Source organism: Lepidochelys kempii, chromosome 3, assembly GCF_965140265.1.
Source record: "Lepidochelys kempii isolate rLepKem1 chromosome 3, rLepKem1.hap2, whole genome shotgun sequence".
Taxonomy (NCBI): domain Eukaryota; kingdom Metazoa; phylum Chordata; order Testudines; family Cheloniidae; genus Lepidochelys; species Lepidochelys kempii.
The window spans coordinates 55,466,303-55,487,386 of NC_133258.1; the positions used below are offsets into that span (position 1 = coordinate 55,466,303).

Consider the following 21,084-nt stretch of genomic DNA (forward strand, 5'->3'; position numbering starts at 1 on the left):
GTCTCTCCGTCACATCGTGAATCTTAGCCCCTGGCAAGCAGCAGACTTCTCGGTTTTCCCGGTCAGGGCGGCAGATAGATGACTCAGTCCCCCGGAGGAGAGAGTCCCCGACCACCACCGCCCGCCTTCTCCTCTTGGGAGTGTTGGTCGTGGAACCCCGAACCTCAGGACATCGCATCTCATGCCTTCCAACCAGCGGAGTCTCCTTCTGCTTTCTCGCCCCAGACACATCATCTGGTCCACTCTCCGCAATGATACCTGTGGCGAGAACATGAAAGCGGTTAGTTACCTGTGTCTGTGTTACTGGAACCCGGACATTCCGCTTACCTCTTCTGGAGGTCACATGTTGCCAAGCTTCTTCACTGGCCTCTTGGCTCCTCTGTGCAACCTGCTCTATATCTTTAGAGCTTTGTGCCCCTAGAAGCCTATCCTGAGTTTTGTCCAGAAAGTCCTCAGTTTCTCGTATGCAACGCAGGGTCGTTATCTGTTGCTCCAGACCTTCAATCTTCTCTTCCAATATGGAGACCAGCTTGCAATTTGTACAGACAAAGTCGCTTCTGTCCTGTGGAAGAAAGACAAACATGGAACATCCAGTGCAGGTCACAACAGCTGAACCCCCCCCTTCCATATCACCTTCCTACTATGAGCTTCCTCAGAGCAGTTTGCAAGACGTAAGCGTCACAGGGCTCACTCCAGGTGAACTCCCAGGCAAACTCCTGCTGTGAGCTGCTCTGCTGTCCCCCACTGCTCAGCTGGTTTGAGAAGCTCTGGCTATTTTTAAACAGCCAGGCTTCCCTGACTCAAACAAACAGACACCCTAATGCCCGCCCCCTGCAGGCTAGCAGCCAATCAGACACTCACTCAGGCTCTCACACTGCCCTCCCAGCAAACACACGCTCAGATACTTCCTCAGCAAGCAAACAAACACACACTCGGATACTTACCAGTCCCAGGCAAACTCCTGCTGTGAGCTGCTCTGCTGTCCCCCGCTGCTCAGCTGGTTCGGAGTTACATACTATTTTATAATTCAAGGAACTATAAACCAAAACTCCATTTATGCAGCTGAACGATCAAGTGCTTCCCCGATTTAATTCAATGATAAACTCTCATTTGCTTCAGTGGGAGCAGTGTCAGGCCCTCTATTACTCACATATTATGCTTCTTCCGTAACTCAGGATTCTGTTTTCCCTGATCTTTCCTCCACTTCTTTCATATTCTCCACGAGTATCTGGTCTCTAAGTTTCACTATACTTTGAGAATGTCATTGTTAAGACAATTTAGGTTTTGCAAAGTCCTTTGAAAGGAATTTTATCTGGTGCTTTTCAGATTGCACTTTCTTATTACAATGTGAGTTTAAGAATTTTAACAAACTTAATTCTTAAAACTATCGTTGGTGTCTGTGTATTATTAATGAGGCTCTACAGTTGGGGAAACTAATTCAAAATGGGGCACAAATCCCACAAAATATTGGGGGGGAGCCTCTCCCCACATCTTGAGGGGGCTTGAGTCTCCCTAAATGTCCTTGTCCCCGTGTGGATAGATTTTTGTGCCCACCCTAGTCCCCACCTCTCCATCCTTTCCTGATTTCTCCCTTTTCTTCTTTAAATCTTCTACTTCCCCCTGAATTTTCCCTTTTCTGGGCTCCTTTGCTTTCCGATTTTCTGTGAAGTATGAGGGGAAAGGTTATGATCTGCTGAAAGTCATTTCTCTATTCATATATGTATATCATTAGTGCATATGAAGTTATGAGAATTGTGTTGTATGTTTGTCACTAAAACATGCTGTGAGTTGCGGAATCAGCCAGTTATTAGCTTCCCAGAGGCAACAGGAAGGAAAGTAACCAATGCCCGGGGAAGGGTGACAAACAGCCCATCAACAGCCAGTGACTCATCTGCATGAGGCCACAGCAGGGGGATTGCTCAACCTTTCCTAGAGACTCAGTAATGCCCACCAGACATGTCTGGACTTGTGTATTCCCCAAGCACGTGGGTCTGAGGGTATAAAACAGAACACAGCAAGCCCATGCTTCGCCTTTTTCCTGCCCCCACCTCTGCTGCAAGAAACCAAGACACTCAGAAGAAGACTGAAGACTCCAACAGAGGAGGCTGGTCCAGGTTTAAGGGACAAACCTGTATATTAAGGACTGCAGTATCCAGTGGGGTGAAAACAACTGCTTAACCTAGATGTTGCTCAGTCTAATAGGGTTGAGAATTTAGACTGCGTGCTTATGTTTTCTTCTCTTTTGGTAACTAACTGTGACTTTTTGCCTAGCACTTACAATCACTTAAAATCTATATTCTGTAGTCAATAAATTTGTTTAATTGTTTATCTTTACCAGTGAGTTTGTATGACGTGTGGCAAAACTGCTCAGGTTTGCAAAGGCTGGTATATGAAACCGATGAAGTGGTGAGCGAATTAATAAATTTGTACTGCCCATCTTGAGCAGTGCAAAACGGTATATTCCTGAGGTACAAGCCTAGGAGCTGGGGGGATTTGGCTGGTGCCTTTCCTTGTGTGATTCATGAGTGGCTCTGGGAGCATTCATGCAATCTAGCTGGCTGGGGGGCTCCACCTGTGGTTGAGCTGAGTGATAACAGCACCTGGAGGAGTTTGCTTCTGGTCACTAGCAAGGCATTGTGAGAGTCAGCCCAGACTGGACAGTTCAGGGAGCACAGTGGTCCCACAGTCCCAGGCTGCACCCCGGGGATCCCATCAGAGGTTTTGTGTGCACACTGAGAAAGCAACTTATGATAACTGAAAGCCACAGTCAGTTCTGGAATGCACTGCAAAGAGCAGCAGCACCACTGACAGTGAGAGCAAAAAATACCATTTTCCCTCACTTCAAGTACCTTGTTATAAAAGAAAAAAACACTTTGGAGAGTTACAGAGAAGCCTTTCTTTGTTGTTCTTTTGGAGACTGAGACCTCCAATCCTATGTTGAGAACCTCTCTCAATGTAGAAATGATAAGGATAATGGGCTACTTGTCTTAGTTCAGATATACTAAGTCTGCATAGTGGTTAAGTGTCTTTCCCTTCCGTCATGTGCTCATCACCAGATGTTGCACTAGTACTCTGAATATTAACTGATACAATCATTCCAGGTCTTTTTAGTATTGATATGAGGCATGGGTTATAAATTCAAACAAAGAGATTTAGCTATTCACCTTTGAGATGAAGTCTTATTAAAACTATTAAATATATTTTACACACATGCAGAATGCTAGTGAATTTTCAGGCCATATAATAGAATTATGAGCAGTAGCTGGAAGAAAAGTGTGCAGTAGTTCTTTAAGTGCTATGACAAAAATCCATACTTTATTTATATAAAATGAAAATAATTGGGATATTGGACACAAAGCAATATGCTGCTTAGATAATATCAGGTAATATTGAGAGGTGTGAACAGGTGCCTTTCTGAACAGGAAGAAAGTTTATAGTGATAGGAAAAGGAAAAATTGTTTCTGTACTTTGCTCAGACATCATGCTCTTATCTACAGAGCTAAAGAGGAAAATATATAAAGGACAGAAGTTGCCAGCAGTAATGATGGGGAAGAGTGTAATTTATCACTCAAACAAGAGGTTATCTTTTATGTGCTACTTCAGAACAGTATATGTTTGTTTAGCTAAAAAATAATTTGTATATAAACTATAACAGTGATGGGTATGATGAATGTAATGGATTTCAAGATTAAACCTGTGTTATGGAGAAAAATATTCATAAATATCTTTTATTCTCAGGGTCTTCAAGGTATTCCAGGGCTCCCTGGTCTAACAGGACCTAGTGGACCTTCTGTAAGTGTTTGATATAATCTATGATCTAATCTACAATAACTGTCTAGTGAACCTGTTGTGCTCAATATCAAGATGTAATGAAAAGGAGACTAGATTGAGCCAAATATTAAAGAAGCTAATAAATCCAATAATCCAGTACTAATTGAAAATGAAAGCTGTTATTTTGAGAGTAATGCTTTAGTTTACGGAAAGGTGGGATAATTTAATATGAATGTGTGACTCCAGAGATTTAATTTTCACTTTAAATAATAGCTTCATATTAGTTCTTTGTATTTCTAGCCTGTTCTCTTCTCTGTGGTGCTAATAAAGAGCCAGAGTCTGCCTTCAGTTGACTTCTGGGGAGTTGAATGAATGTCATTGTAAGAGTAACAGAAGTTGGCCCAAGTAGTTTTGTAGAAACAAGATATGTTGTGAGTTTAAATTCCTGAAAATGTTGCCATTGTCAGAACCATTATTGTGTATATAATTTATAATATGTTTCTGGCTTCTTGGTGATGATATCAGAAAATCTATACACAAAATTGACTTGAATGATGTAATAACTTTCAGATAATTATGCATCTGAACCCAAATTATTGGTATAATGTTAGTGATAAATTCTAATCATAATTCTGTTTGAAAACTCTGAAAACACTGAATCCTGAAACTTAGAAATTATAAAGTGTGACTCTAAATTGGCTATTAATATAAAAAGTCAGTGAGCCACATTTGTAAAGCAATGATAGAAAATGTTATATCTTTTCCATACCCTTAGGAAATACTATTACATTTTACTTCCTATTTAAAAGATGCAGATCATGTTGTTTATTGCACTTATTTTTAATTTCCTGAATGCTTGCAATACTTAAGTTAAGCTTTCTTTCAAAAACTGTAACAAATTTACTAAAGCATAATGAGTAATATGTAAATTGCCATTTAAGCAGCAAGGCTAAATTCTTAGCAGTATCAAAAGATGCCAATTAAGGTCACTACATTTAGTCTGCCAAGGTGAAAATGCAACCACAAAAACAAGTTTTACCCTTCATAGGGCTTATCAGTAGTATGCAGCTGTTGTATCAGCCAGAAGAAATATAAGCCTAGAGGAGAGACTTAATTAAGTTAAAATGACCTTCAAAAAGTGAGTTTTAATAACTTAATTGCAATGCAGATTACCTTGTTTTATTGTTTCATCACTAATGTGAACCAATCCTATGTGTTTCAGGGAGCAATAGGAAGACCTGGACATCCCGGTCCAGTTGGGGCAAAAGGTGAAAAGGTATTGAACATTATTCTTTGTTTCAGTTCCAGTGAAGGTCTATAAAGAATTATCTAGTTCCTTTCCTCACTTACGGTTTTCTTGACATGCCAGAAACAGAGCATGACTACCCAGGGAGTCAAAAGGCTGTATAGTACAAACAGGAATTGAACAGACAGTATTGCTACGCATTTTTGACACAAGAGGTTAGCCAAAAGTTGTGGTCTTACAAGGTTGTTTCTGTTAAGAGGAGAAATTGATGTTGGAGCCAGGTATTTTTATGCTGCAATCCTGTTTGTGTATGAAGATGTACATGGCCTCTTTCAGCCAACTCTCCTGTCTCCTTAGTTTTATGCTCCTTTTTTCGTGTCTGTTTCTCATGTTTCTTGCTGCTTCCCTTTGTTACACACAGATACACTACTCCAGTCCAATCAGTCTTCCATGCCTGATCAGAGCACAGTGGAACCCTTCTTGTGCCACATGTCTAACTCCTACCCGAGCCTGGCATGTGGCTATTTTTTTTAAGTGGAGGTCCATATTGTTTCAGAGCTCAATGTTTATATTTATTCTGAATGAAAGGTGGCAGTACCACCCACCAAGTTCAACAAGGTTTAATCCAACCTATCACAATACCTTTTTCTAGGTAAATTCCTTTAACTCACTTAAAAAATCATGCAGTTTTAATATGGTGCTTTTACCAAGCAGTGCCATACTTCCATGTTTTCTTATATCCCTTATGGTATATAAATGCATCATGTACTCTATACAATTTAAAAAATCTTGATGGTTTATTATATATATAAGCAGTGGTTGAAATTGTTAGCTATTTCTTAGAATCATAGAAATGTAGGGCTGATCCCTTTAGTCCATTCCCCTGCATTAAAGCAGGATTATAGACCCTACCTTATTCTCTTTTCAATATTGTAATCAAAAGAAATGCCATATATTAAAAGTCACAAATATTATTCAATATGATTTAGCCTCTGCAAAAATATATTACTGCCTTTTACTAAATTTGCATTAAGGTTTTTTTTAACAATATTGTACATACATCAGACACTCAATAGTGCTCAGTCTAGTTGGAAGGCAAAATTAATCTCTTATGCAATTCAGCTCAGTTCAGTGGAGTTACAGCAGACATAAACTTGGCCTACAGTTGCAAAACAACTTCCATTTATAACCCTCCCTTTTGCTACATGTGTATACCCTTCTGAAGTTTTTACCATGAGCTTGAAGTTTTTCATGCTTAGTGCCACCACATAAGATTCTTTCTATAATATTTGCTGTATTCCATAGTATTATGCAAATTCTGAACTGTAACTGATTTTTAGAAAGAAAATAAACTTCTGTCCTTTAACTCCCATCAAGCTACAGAATCTTCATAATGTAGATGAATTTGAAAATTTCCTCTAACAAAACAAAAGGAGCAGCAAAGATAGGAACACCTTCCTCCTTCCAGTCACTTAAAACAAAATGAAATGCAAGAAACTTCCTTGTTAACTCAGTACACAGGTCTACTCATAAAAAGTCTGGTAAAGCAAAGTTCCAATAATAACATTAACTCAGATGCAGGACACACGTTTTCTGTTCTTGGATTTCTGGTTGAGGCTAGCGTGGAGGGGTTCCAAGCTCTTTGGAGGACAGGATCACAATTCAAAATGATCTTGATAACTTAGAGAGAGAGTCTGAAATCAATAAGACAAAATTCAGTAAAAACAAGTGCAAACTTCTGCACTTGCGAAGGAAAAATCAGTGCACAAGTACAAAATAACTGGCTACTGCAGAACAGAATCTGGGAGTTATACAGGATCACAAATTGAATGTGAGCCAACAATGTCATGGTGTTGTGGAAAAGGCAAATGTCATTCTGGGACGTATTAACAGGAGTGTCATACCTAAGACATGGGAGGTAATTGTTTCATTCTACTTGGCATTGGTTAGAGCTCAGCTGGAGTAGTGTCCAGTTTGGAGCATGTAATCTAAGAAAGGTGTTGATAAATTGGAGAGAATCCAGAAGAGAGCAACTAAAAATGATGATAGGTTAAGACGATAAGAAAACCTGACCATGAGTGAGGAAAGGTTAAAAGAATTGGGCTTGTTTAGTCTACAGAAGAGAAGTCTGACGAGGGGGGACATAAGTCTTCAAATATGTGAAAGGTTGTTATAAAGGGGACAGTAATCCACCATGTCCACCGAGGGTAGAATAGTTAATTGGCTTGGTTTGCAGCAAGGGAGATTTAGGTTATATATTAGGAAAAGTTTTGAACTATAAGGACAGTTAAACACTGGAATAAGTTACCAAGGAAGGTTTTGGAATCCACGTCATTGCATGTTTTCAGAACAGGTTAGACAAACACCTGAGCATCCAAAGATTTAATAACTATGGTAAAAGCACTATATAGCTCATCCAAAACAGTGATTCAAGCATGTTTGAGCAACAAGTCCCTTTGAAGTAGTAATTGGACTGCATCAGAGTTGACCCTCAGTCTGCTGCTGTATATCATATTGATGGACTACATTATCAGATGGACTACTAATGGGAAAAAGGTCACAAGCTGCTATATGCAGACAAAATAGCAATATGGGTGTTCTCAAAAGAAGACCTTGGGGAAATAATAAATCAGTGATATGATCAGCTAAGCAGGCCTGGGATGAATATGAACATGACTAAGACTGAGGTCATGTAGGTCAGTAGAGGTGCCACAGGAAACTGAATATAGAGTTTAATGGAATACAGCTACACCAAACTGACCAGTTTAAGAACCTTAGTGACTGGGGTTACAGAAGACAGTGAGATCGTATATGAGATACAGTTCAAACTAGAGAATGCTGGAAGAGCAAGGGATGACATGGCAGGTTTTATATGACAAGCATATGTCATTTACAGAACATGGGTGCATTCAGCAATGCTGTATGGCACAGAAGCATGATCACTAAATAAATGGTAGCTTCAATACCTACAGGTGTTTGAGATAAGATGCCTTCAAGGTATATAGAGTTTGAAAAGACAGATTTCAAAATGAAAGCATTAGAATGGAAGTCAGGTCTATGATGTGGTTGACAAAATCCAGGAACCATGACTTCACTGGGTTGGACACATACAGAGGATGAATGAAGAGGACCTGGTGAAGATAGCATGGCAGGAGAAGATGGTAGGAAAGAGACCCCAAGGAAAGCCGAGGAAGTGGTGGGTGGATTGCATTAAAGAAAATGGTAAAAAGGTGGACCTTAGTGCAGCCTGAGACAGATGAACATTCTGTCTGCATGACATCCTGATGCCAGATGATGGTATTAGGGGAAGGAGAAGAGGAAGAAGTTAGTCAAACACCTGCCAGGGATGGTGTGATAGTTCTCAGGGTATCTTGGACTGAGAGTCACCTTCTTACCCCCTTGCCTCCAGCAAGAGAAAGACTTGCTTGTGCTTACCTGGGTGTCAGCTCCCTGATACCACCATCCTTTTCATTATCCACTCTCCTCTGGATAATGCCAACCCTTACTTTGTTTGGCAAATTAACAATAGGTGTGTCCCAGTCCCCAGGCTCCTTTGATGCATTACCCTATAGTGTCCAGCCCTTTATTCATGCAACACTTGCAGGAATACCAGCTTGTATAATTCAACTCAGGATTCTCACCTTTCTTAATACCACAGTACTGAAATATATTTATAGGGAAAATGATACGTTTATTATCAAAGATTCAAGAGATAGTGAGTAAGGATAATGGAAGCAAAAGGTTACATAAAAATCAAAATCATAACACACTTTCTAGAGACTAAACTTGCCTTAGTAGGCTAATCTTCTGTCTGAAGAAGTGTATCTCCCCCCAAATGTCTTCTGAAGCATTTCAACCAAGGCTGGTTGAGATCCCATTTTCATGAATGTAAATTTACTGCCCATTTGCTTCCTAGGTGCAAGATGACAGGCTGTCTTCTCTGCTCCCATAATATAGTCCAGCAGACCTTTGACTTGTATCTCAAGATATTCCCCTGCTGCGTGCTCTTCTGTGTTGTCTTCATATCTCTCTGTTGACTTTGTATGTAATGTTCCACCATTGTGTTGGCTTACAGTGCTTAATTTATTTGCCAACAAGGAGACAGGAGAATAAACATCTTTTGTCTGATAGGAACACTTTTTTCCTCCACCTCTCCTGTAATACAGAATCTAAGAAGATATTTTCAATTTACGTATATAACTTCTCACCTAATAGCCGTACATACGTTCACAATTATATTACCAACCATTATGACCCTGGCTTTCATTTAAGACCTCACACAACTATATTTGGTGAACCAGAATGTATATACCAGAGTCAGGATATTCTTGTAACATCCTTGCCAGTGGCCACTGAGGGCTTATGGGTCACAGATCATCTAGGTGTACTAGGCCCTGCCTCAGCGTGAGATAGACCTCAGTGTGGGATAGATGGTCTAGATAACTTCTCACAGTCTCTTCCAGGCCTGCATTTCCATGATTCTGTATTTTTATTGACTTGTAATAGTGACATTACCAGAAGAACTGACTTCCATGGGACATTGCTTCATATCATAACAAAAACATAGCAGCCCACACTTGTTTAGAGTGCCCACTAGTATGTAAACTGTTTGGGGAATCTGCTTACATGTATCCCATTTCAGTCCATATCAGCCCAACAGGCAACAGTTATCATAGAATCATAGAATATCAGGGTTGGAAGGGACCCCAGAAGGTCATCTAGTCCAACCCCCTGCTCGAAGCAGGACCAATTCCCAGTTAAATCATCCCAGCCAGGGCTTTGTCAAGCCTGACCTTGAAAACCTCCAAGGAAGGAGATTCTACCACCTCCCTAGGTAACGCATTCCAGTGTTTCACCACCCTCATAGTGAAAAAGTTTTTCCTAATATCCAATCTAAACCTCCCCCCCTGCAACTTGAGACCATTACTCCTCGTTCTGTCATCTGCTACCATTAAGAACAGTCTAGAGCCATCCTCTTTGGAATCCCCTTTCAGGTAGTTGAAAGCAGCTATCAAATCCCCCCTCATTCTTCTCTTCTGCAGGCTAAACAATCCCAGCTCCCTCAGCCTCTCCTCATAAGTCATGTGTTCTAGACCCCTAAACATTTTTGTTGCCCTTCGCTGGACTCTCTCCAATTTATCCACATCCTTCTTGTAGTGTGGGGCCCAAAACTGGACACAGTACTCCAGATGAGGCCTCACCAATGTTGAATAGAGGGGAATGATCACGTCCCTCGATCTGCTCGCTATACCCCTACTTATACATCCCAAAATGCCATTGGCCTTCTTGGCAACAAGGGCACACTGCTGACTCATATCCAGCTTCTCATCCACTGTCACCCCTAGGTCCTTTTCCGCAGAACTGCTTCCTAGCCATTCGGCCCCTAGTCTGTAGCGGTGCATTGGATTCTTCCATCCTAAGTGCAGGACCCTGCACTTATCCTTATTGAACCTCATCAGATTTCTTTTGGCCCAATCCTCCAATTTGTCTAGGTCCTTCTGTATCCTATCCCTCCCCTCCAGCGTATCTACCACTCCTCCCAGTTTAGTATCATTCGTAAATTTGCTGAGAGTGCAATCTACACCATCCTCCAGATCATTTATGAAGATATTGAACAAAACCGGCCCCAGGACCGACCCCTGGGGCACTCCACTTGACACCGGCTGCCAACTAGACATGGAGCCATTGATCACTACCCGTTGAGCCCGACAATCTAGCCAGCTTTCTACCCACCTTATAGTGCGTTCATCCAGCCCATACTTCCTTAACTTGCTGACAAGAATACTGTGGGAGACCGTGTCAAAAGCTTTGCTAAAGTCAAGAAACAATACATCCACTGCTTTCCCTTCATCCACAGAACCAGTAATCTCATCATAAAAGGTGATTAGATTAGTCAGGCATGACCTTCCCTTGGTGAATCCATGCTGGCTGTTCCTGATCACTTTCCTCTCATGCAAGTGCTTCAGGATTGATTCTTTGAGGACCTGCTCCATGATTTTTCCAGGGACTGAGGTGAGGCTGACTGGCCTGTAGTTGCCAGGATCCTCCTTCTTCCCTTTTTTAAAGATTGGCACTACATTAGCCTTTTTCCAGTCATCCGGGACTTCCCCGGTTCGCCACGAGTTTTCAAAGATAATGGCCAATGGCTCTGCAATCACAGCCGCCAGTTCCTTCAGCACTCTCGGATGCAACTCATCCGGCCCCATGGACTTGTGCACGTCCAGCTTTTCTAAATAGTCCCTAACCACCTCTTTCTCCACAGAGGGCTGGCCATCTCTTCCCCATTTTGTGATGCCCAGCGCAGCAGTCTGGGAGCTGACCTTGTTAGTGAAGACAGAGGCAAAAAAAGCATTGAGTACATTAGCTTTTTCCACATCCTCTGTCACTAGGTTGCCTCCCTCATTCAGTAAGGGGCCTACTCTTTCCTTGGCTTTCTTCTTGTTGCCAACATACCTGAAGAAACCCTTCTTGTTACTCTTGACATCTCTTGCTAGCTGCAGCTCCAGGTGCGATTTGGCCCTCCTGATATGATTCCTACATGCCCGAGCAATATTTTTATACTCTTCCCTGGTCATATGTCCAATCTTCCACTTCTTGTAAGCTTCTTTTTTATGTATAAGATCCGCTAGGATTTCACCATTAAGCCAAGCTGGTCACCTGCCATATTTACTATTCTTTCAACTCATCGGGATGGTTTGTCCCTGTAACCTCAACAGGGATTCCTTGAAATACAGCCAGCTCTCCTGGACTCCTTTCCCCTTCAAGTTAGTCCCCCAGGGGATCCTACCCATCCGTTCCCTGAGGGAGTCGAAGTCTGCTTTCCTGAAGTCCAGGGTCCGTATCCTGCTGCTTACCTTTCTTCCCTGCGTCAGGATCCTGAACTCAACCAACTCATGGTCACTGCCTCCCAGATTCCCATCCACTTTTGCTTCCCCCACTAATTCTACCCGGTTTGTGAGCAGCAGGTCAAGAAAAGCGCCCCCCCTAGTTGGCTCCTCTAGCACTTGCGCCAGGAAATTGTCCCCTACGCTTTCCAAAAACTTCCTGGATTGTCTATGCACTGCTGTATTGCTCTCCCAGCAGATATCAGGAAAATTAAAGTCACCCATGAGAATCAGGGCATGCGATCTAGTAGCTTCCGTGAGCTGCCGGAAGAAAGCCTCATCTACCTCATCCCCCTGGTCCGGTGGTCTATAGCAGACTCCCACCACTACATCACTCTTGTTGCACACACTTCTAAACTTAATCCAGAGACACTCAGGTTTTTCTGCAGTTTCGTACCGGAGCTCTGAGCAGTCATACTGCTCCCTTACATACAGTGCTACTCCCCCACCTTTTCTGCCCTGCCTGTCCTTCCTGAACAGTTTATAACCATCCATGAGAGTACTCCAGTCATGTGAGTTATCCCACCAAGTCTCTGTTATTCCAATCACGTCATAGTTCCTTGACATCACCAGGACCTCCAGTTCTCCCTGCTTGTTTCCAAGGCTTTGTGCATTCGTATATAAGCACTTGAGATAACCTGCTGATCGCCCCTCATTCCCAGTATGAGGCAGGAGCCCTCCCCTCACAGACATTCCTGCCTGTGCTTCCTCCCGGTATTCCGCTTTCCCACTTACCTCAGGGCTTTGGTCTCCTTCCCCCGGTGAACCTAGTTTAAAGCCCTCCTCACTAGGTTAGCCAGCCTGCTGGCAAAGATGCTCTTCCCTCTCTTCGTAAGATGGAGCGCACAGTTAGACCATCATCACAATTCACCACAAAAAGTGATTAATTCATTTTTTTTGTCATAGTTCAATGCTAGTTTTATCTTTGTTTTGTTCTGGGTTTTTTGTTTTGTTCTGTTTTTGTCTAAGTTGTGGTTGTTTCTTTACAACTTAATCCATAAACTGAAGATTATGTTCAACAAAGTGGTTTATGATTTATGAAAATTATTCTGAACTTTTATTTTCCAAATTTTGTTTATTGCTATAAAGTTGAACATCCTTCTCACTGCCTTTTCTCCCAATTAATATGAAGCAGATACTGTATTCAGTTACTCAAATCACTTACAAGTGAAACTACTGTTAAAATTTCTATAAGGAAACCTATTGCAAATAATCTATGTCATAGGGCTAAGACTCGAGATCTAATATAAAGGTATTATTCCCATATCAGCTCACTCGCTTGTTTGTTTGTTTGTTTTTTAATGTTGTTTTATATAGAGGATTAAGATGACACTAGAGAGAGGGTAGGCCAAATTAACCTCTTTTATAGCTGTATTTATCCAAAAAATAGAAGGAGGAGGGTCATATAGATTGCATTTCTTGTTTATTATCACTGTGCTAGGTATTACATCAGTTTCAGTAAATGAAATGTACGAATCTTATACTGTCATAGGGTAATGAGGGTTCTCCTGGAAAGCCTGGACCACCTGGACCTCCAGTAAGTCATTTGTTTCATATTTTGAATAGTATATTTTGATAATTTACCGAAGGGTATGATAGATTCTCCAAGTCCTTGAATCAACATTGGATGTCTGTCTAAATCTAAAAGATGTGCTGTAGCTCAAGCAGAAGTGTATGGACTTGATCCAGGAGACATTTGGGGAAATTCTATGGACAGTTTTGCGCAGGATGAAAGATTAGATGATCATAATGGTCCCTTTTGGCCCAAACTCCTATTGACATCAGTAGCCAGGATTTTACCCTGAATCTCTGAAAATAATATGAGTATTTTTTCCTGTAAAGCGCTCTTCATAAAATATTTCTTTTTAAAAATACAAAATACAGTAAAATACAAAATGCTTTAAGAATATAAAGGCAGGTATGGAGAAAATATACTAAAACAATATGCTGTCTGAGAGGACAGATTCTGCCTTTGTAAACCTAGAGTCAGGGTACAGGCCACCTGTCCAGGTTGTACATGGCATCTTGTACAGCCAGTGGGTTGTGGTAGTATCTGACTGCATGACCATTCCCTATTCTGCCCCTTTTTCATTCCCCCCATGCACAACTGTGACTGTTCTGCTGCAGCGTTCTGGTTTCACCAATAAAGTATATAAAAGTTAAAGTAAAATAAAACCTGCCATATTTATTTGCATTAGTTTGTTTTGCATGATAAAACTTCACATTTTAAAGTATTCTGAACTCAATAAATTTCTCTTTCATACTGAAAACATATTGTCGTTGAAGTGCAAATTGATTTGGGGACGGAAAAGGTGCATGTCATCTTTGGTCTTCACTTTGTCATTCTCCCTTTTCTTATGCATACATTTTATAAATCTCCATATATGAAAAAAGATTACATCCATATTTCCTACCTTCACCTTAAATATCCTGTGAATAGAATTTTTGAAAAAATATAAATCTCTTTTCAGAAGCAAGAGTTTCATCCATTCGTATCTTGAATACACTTGAGTTAATGTGTGCTTTTTGTGCTTTGGGGGTCAACAGGCTGTAAACATTTAGCATAAACTGGTAGTTCAGTTATTGAATTTTATTGAATTCATAATTTTTCTTCTGAATTTATTAGTGTCTCATCTGTCAAATTTGAGCATTAATTCAAAGCTACAGTACAAGCCTCTATATTCTTGAAGTATTTGAAGCCTGACTCAAATGCTTTGCAGTTTTCATTTAACATGTAACTTTTTAAGGTGATAAAAAATGAAATGTACAATACCTTGAATTCCTTTACGCACATCATTTGGCCAGTCACATAAATGGTTTGGCAATTTTATATAATAAAAGTTATACAGTTACCTTAGGATTCATGAGCCTTCATTTTTATTAGCTGATAAAAAGCCCAATCTTCCATTCATCACACATCCCGAACTCTTAAATGACTTCACTGGAATTTTTGCAGGACAGACCTGTCACACTTTGGGGCAGTTGCACCTATATTCCCTCCTAGGGTCCCACAAGGGCACCCACTCATAGGCTTTCTGCTGCCCAGCCACCACCACTCTGGGCGTAGACATATGTCTCTCTCCCTTCTGAGCACGGTAATTCCAGGCTGCACAGCTCCCTGCTGACACAGTGTTCCCCAGAAAAGTCCGACTGCCTAAACAGGCCTGGTTTACTTTTCTCCTCAGAGATGGTAAACAGGGTAATTGCCACAATTAAGTTGCCACACCGGTCTTTCTAAGCAAGTACATTTATTTTTAGGAAAAGCATTACAGAGAAAACATGTTAAAAACAATAAAAGAACCTACATACGTGCCAATAAACATATGAGAGGTCACCCCCTGACTACAACAGAGGCTCTGGCCAGTAGTCCTTCACACCCCACCAAGGGTTTATTCTGTGGTCACAAGTTCATAACAGCAGTTAGCTCAGAACAAACACACAGACTGAGCCATGTCCTTCCAAGGATTGGGGCCCCCCTTGGACAGAAGGTTCTGTCTGTTTACTGGATCAGAAAAAATGCACTGAATCTGTTTTAAGTCTTTCTTTGTTGGCCCCAGGGCCAGCTCCAGGCACCAGCGTTCTAAGCAGGTGCTTGGGGTGGCAGTTAGAAAGGGGCGGCAGAGTTTCCGTGACTGCAGCAATTTGGTGGCTGCTTCTCTCTCTCCTGCTGTCTACGGCGGCAATTCGGCGGTGACAGGTTTTTTCACTGCTTGAGGCAGCAAAAACGGTAGAGCCGGCCCTGGTTGGCCCCTGGAGAATCCGGTTTGAACCAGTGTTTGTGAACCTCCTTCCAGGTGGTGGTAACTCTCTGGAGGTGTTACAAATGGAGTGAATTTTCCTAACTACCTCCCACTCCTCTTAGTTCCTGGAGAATTGAGCCCCCCCCCCCCCCCCATGGAATTACACGCAAAGATAATAAACTGAATTCAATAAGGTTTCTTCAGGATATTTCAGGTAGTTATTAGGATATAGATATTCAGGCCTGTCGGTGAAGGCCTATACTCTAAGAATTTAGGTGTATTCTTATCACTTGGCTAGTTATAGAGGTATTGGCTAGTTATAGAGGTATAAAAGAAGGAATCAAAATCACTGTCTACCAGTGTAAGGTCCTTCTCTTACTGTGACAGTCTGAGGCCCTGTGCTTAGGCTAAGGCCTTTGGCTAAGCGACAGAGGCTGCCATAAGCTGGGAAGCGACCGATCACATCCTCACATTCCAAACTAGTCACATTGAAATAAAATGCTATTGGGCTGTTAGGAATACAATCCTGTCCTAATAATGCCTATTGCTGCCAGAGAAAGGGAAGTGCCTAGAAGATGTAAAAGGAAACTTAGTTTGATAGCATCCTGTCTGGCAAGAACTCACTTATCAAGAGCTGGGATGTGAAATCCTCACTTCTGTATTGTTTTGTCATTATAGTTCCCACTTCGCTATTGTTTATCTGTATAATCTCTGATTGTTCCTGTCTGCTGTATAATTAATTTTGCTGGGTGTAAACTAATTAAGGTGGTGGGATATAATTGGTTAAATAATCATGTTACAATATGTTAGGATTGGTTTATTAAATTTCAGTAAAATGATTGGTTAAGGTGTAGCTAAACAGAACTCAAGTTTTACTATATAGTCTGCAGTCAATCAGGAAGTGTGTGTGGGGGGGGGAAATGGGAACAGGAAATGGGGGTGAGGAAATTGGAATCATGTTTGGCTAAGGGCAGGAATGGGAACAGGGATACAGGTGTAAGGCTCTGTGGTATCAGAGCTGGGAAGGGGGACACTAAGGAAGGAAACTGGAATCACCCTTGCTGGAAGTTCACCCCAATAAACATTGAATTGTTTGCACCTTTGGACTTGGGGTATTGTTGCTCTCTGTTCATGTGAGAAGGACCAGGGAAGTAAGTGGGTGAAGGAATAAGCCCCCTAACAGTAGTTGTCATATCTGTCACAAGACTCATTAACGGAAATGGTACTTTGGCTTTGTGTACTAGCAATTCAAAGAATGAAAAGCTGTTTTTCCATTGATTTAATCTCCATAGTTCATAGTTGTGATTTTTTTAAAAATATTTTCTGAATATTTTCATATTTTAAGGGTATGCCTTACAATGAAAGGAATGGAATGAGCAGCTTATATAAACTACAGGTATTTTTCTTTATTAAATGATTTAACAGTTTTTTCCTGATTACTGCCTTATGGAACAAATGAAAATTGTTTTCTTTCCCCAGGGAGGTGTAAGCGTTGCTACTTATCCTGGTCCACCAGGCCCTCCTGTAAGTATTTAATAGATATCATCTGTAATATTTAGTGTAAAACATTTACAGAGAGCTTCGCATCTTGCATGCAACTTGTTTGTTAGCTGGGTGACAGAAGACTTTACATTTGAAAAGTCAGAAAAAACAACTCAGATAGGATGTGACTGATACACATTAATAATAAAACACACATTTTGTAAGTGTGTGTAACAAACAGCCTAGCATACACTGAGAGAATGACTAAAATTTTAATTTAAATATTGAGAATTACAACCCTAGATTTTGCTGAAAAGTACTTAAAAAAATGCCAATACCCTGATTAAAATTAATGGGACTACTCCTTGAGTAAATGCAGTTTAATATGAATATAGGTTGCAGAACTGGGCACAAAAATAATTTGATCTTGGACTATATATTGCAGTAATGTAATAATTCTTAAAACATATAGTTCACTTTTTATCTTTAGAGGCAGTGTTGTTCAGTAGCGCATTAAATTTGGTGTTGAAAATAAGGAACTCATTAATTCTAGTCTAGTGCTGTCACTGACTCGCTGCATAACTTTGGACAAGTCTCTTAATTTCTCTGCCTCGGTTTCCCCATTTGTCTACCCTACCTCTCTGGATGTCGAGGAGAATGTGGGAGTCGTATGGAGTGAATGTATCCCTCCCCTCAATTTCCGTGAGTCCCATAGGTGCTGCTGCCATCCTGGGTGAGAACTCTGAAAGAGATCTGTCAGGCAGTGGTAACCTTTGGGCTATTCTGCCCCTTTGTATTCCTGTGGGTCTAAGGTGGACTCTGTCTTCCCCATCCCTCTTACACATACACGTGGCCTTTGGAGCCAAAGAGCCACATGGTTAGTGCCTTTGTGATGTTATAGCCATAGGTAGACTCCCCACCCTTGGGCATAATCATTTTGGCAGCTGTGTAAACCCTTTGTGGCCACTAATGAGGTGCTGCTTTCCCCTTTGTGACATTATTTGCACTTTGTGGCACAGAATCAAGCCAGGCCACAGAGCTATGCCCTGCTCTGTACGATGGAATAACATACACTAGGATTTGACCCAAATTTAACTAAATAAGATTGCTGCTTGTAGTGATTCTGAATACACTACATGACCATTTTATTACACTTGTTGTTATATATTGTGGTAATGTTAAAGACATCACATTCTTGTCTAATTGTGTTAAGTTATTTTCTAATACCTTTTAAATCATTCTTTGCAGGGTCCAAAAGGTGATCCTGGTACTGTGGTATGTATATTTTATTGGAATGTGTCATTTCCGTCATACTGACAAGTGTGTCTTCATGAGTTGGGATGTGGGGATGATGCTGAGAAAGGAGTGGGAGGACTTACTAGGGAACTGAGGACTTCATAGATCATCAGAAGAGCCCCCCCCCCCCAAAATATCAGAGTATGGTCCCAGCCATGTGAGTGGGACAGTCCAGATAATCTCCTTGAGCAGGAAGTTACTCTATCAGTACATTTAAAAAACCTTGTTTTATAACCAAGGCTAGAGAAAGGTACAGCTCCAGGTCAATAGATTTCTTTTTACAGCTGTTAATGTTAATTATGTTCAGTGATACATTATATAAGCTGTCTGTGGATTTTGTTCTCTGTTTAGTAATCTATAGAGGCATTTTAGTATGAAGAATTTGTATTATTTCAAGAGATTAAATCACTACTTGAAGCAGGCCCACTAGAAATAAAGATGGAAAATGTTTTAATTTTGAGTCCAAAGCAGTAACATGTAAATTGAAATTGCTCACAGGAGGTGATCACATCGTACCACCATTTAGCAACCAGAAGACTGTTTTCTTAAGGAACAGTGTAATGAGGGATTAATGCTCAATAGTAATTAGAATATGATCAGGCTGTCTGCAGCTGCCAAGAAGTTGATAATAACTGGAGCTCCAGTACATCTCAATTGTATAGCTTCACATTCAAAACCTATCATAATAAAGCTGATTCACTGAATGCTTTGCTCTTTCTCCTCAAAGATTGCAATCTACCCTTTTCACAAAACCTTTATTTCATATATTTACATTTTTGGAACAAACAGAAAAGCTTTGCAATACCCAGGTTTTGGTAGATATTGTTTGTACTTTGACACCATTTAATATTTTTTCAGTTTTAATATGAAATTTTTAAAGAGCCCATAGGAAGCAAGCAGCTCCCAACCAAGATACATACATTTGCAATAACTGCCAAAGATCTTGCAAATCTCGGATTGGACTATTCAGTCACATGAGACATTGAAAACCATCCACATCATAGGCTGCAATTCCCACTGTCTCTCACAGACAAAAGGATGCCAATTTATTTAACATAATGCAGTGGGTGCCATTAAAAACTAGACATTTACCACTCACAGCAGTTAAATATAGCACAGTATAAGGAATGCACAAATACCATGGTCATGAGGGACAAAGCAGCACAAACCCACACTTACAGAACTGCACCACTGCAGTAAAGGAGGCAAAACTACCATTACATGCTTGTAACTCTCACCTACATATCTCATTGTCAGCTGAAACACCTACTGCCACTCCTAAACTTTCAGATTGCCTACATGAAATAGCTCTTGGATGATGAGCAGCTGGCTCAAGCTGAACCCAGGCAAGACCATAGTGATGCTGATTAAAAAGGGAAATGCTTTGAAAAGCTGGACAAGATGTTTTCTACACCTTCCATTGAAGCCAGACAGCCCTCATGTATCACAGTGGTGTGAAGCATTGGGGTCCACTTTTACTCCTTATTAAACTTGGATGGTGAGGTATAGTCAGTTTCCAAAAATGCCATCTTGCACCTCCAGCTTGCTAGGAAATGTCCCTTCCTCCATATGAGGACCTGACCATGGTGATCCATGCATTTGTCACCACCAGGCTGGATTAACATAACTCATTGTATCTAAAGCTCAATGTGAAGATGATGCAATGACTGCCTACTTTCTCCATATTTCTAGTCACTTAGAACACATTACACCTGTGCACAAGTCCTTCCACTGGACAGACTCAAGTCAGCCTCTGATGACAGTTTAAGGTTTTGGTCCTCATTTTCAAAGCAATTAATGGATGAAGCCCCAGCTACATCAAAGACCAAATATATGAACCCATGTGATATCTGCACTCCTCTAGTATAGTGCAGGTTACAAAGCGCAGGATGAAGTATGTGAAAGCTAGGAACAAAGCAGTCTCTGTTGAGTGGCTCTTGGTAAGGAACAATCTTCTAAAAGATATTGGGCAAATCCAAAGTCTCACCATCTCTAGAAAAAGCCTTACCACGGAAGTAATATTTGGAATTTGAACACTCCTTCTATTCCCAAACCACTCTCAACCCCCTAAATCCTCAGAAAACCTCTATATCCCAAACAAAGTTCTGACCCCATTAAAGGGAGAAATTACAGAGAAGCCATGAAATCCGCTTGGGATTTTGTTATTGATTTTACGTGTAAAGCACTCAGATACTATGGTGATGGGCAGTAGTATAAAACTCCAAGATAGCTAGATAAATAGCTTGTAATGGTAAATGTCCCCCTTTATTTATTTTATTTTGTACTCACTATTACTTGTCTGTAAAGCTGAATTACTGTTCAGTAGTTGCTACATCATCTCACTCATTTTCTTGCTTTTCTTCCAAAGCTTGTAGACTTAATGCTGGAGTGCTCTTGATCTACACATCCCTAGGGAGAATAGGCTTTACTTAGGGAAGAGAGTTTTCCTCTGAAGCCCCTAGACGCATCTTTTTTTGACTGTCAAAAGGCAAATTCTGGAGTAACCTTGCAACCCATGTTACTTGTCTAATTGACAACGTACATTCAAACCTCTCCCTTTATTGACTGAAAGTGGTTTAGTGCTGACCTTGACCAAGTAGATACAGCAGAGGGGATTCTTTCTGATTAGGTTCTTAATCAAAACTGAAACAATTAATCAGAAAAT

At 40.8% G+C, this 21,084-nt stretch overlaps 1 protein-coding gene across 1 annotated transcript in view; it reads left to right on the forward strand.

Moving 5' to 3' along the window:
* Positions 1-21,084, forward strand: part of COL19A1 (collagen type XIX alpha 1 chain) — a 337,043-nt gene that overhangs the window by 260,613 nt on the left and 55,346 nt on the right. Inside the window, exons 33-38 of the mRNA XM_073336362.1 lie at positions 3,739-3,792; positions 4,994-5,047; positions 13,394-13,438; positions 16,987-17,037; positions 17,121-17,165; positions 18,372-18,398. Coding sequence (XP_073192463.1) covers positions 3,739-3,792; positions 4,994-5,047; positions 13,394-13,438; positions 16,987-17,037; positions 17,121-17,165; positions 18,372-18,398 — 276 coding nt within the window. The remainder of the gene's footprint in view (positions 1-3,738; positions 3,793-4,993; positions 5,048-13,393; positions 13,439-16,986; positions 17,038-17,120; positions 17,166-18,371; positions 18,399-21,084) is intronic.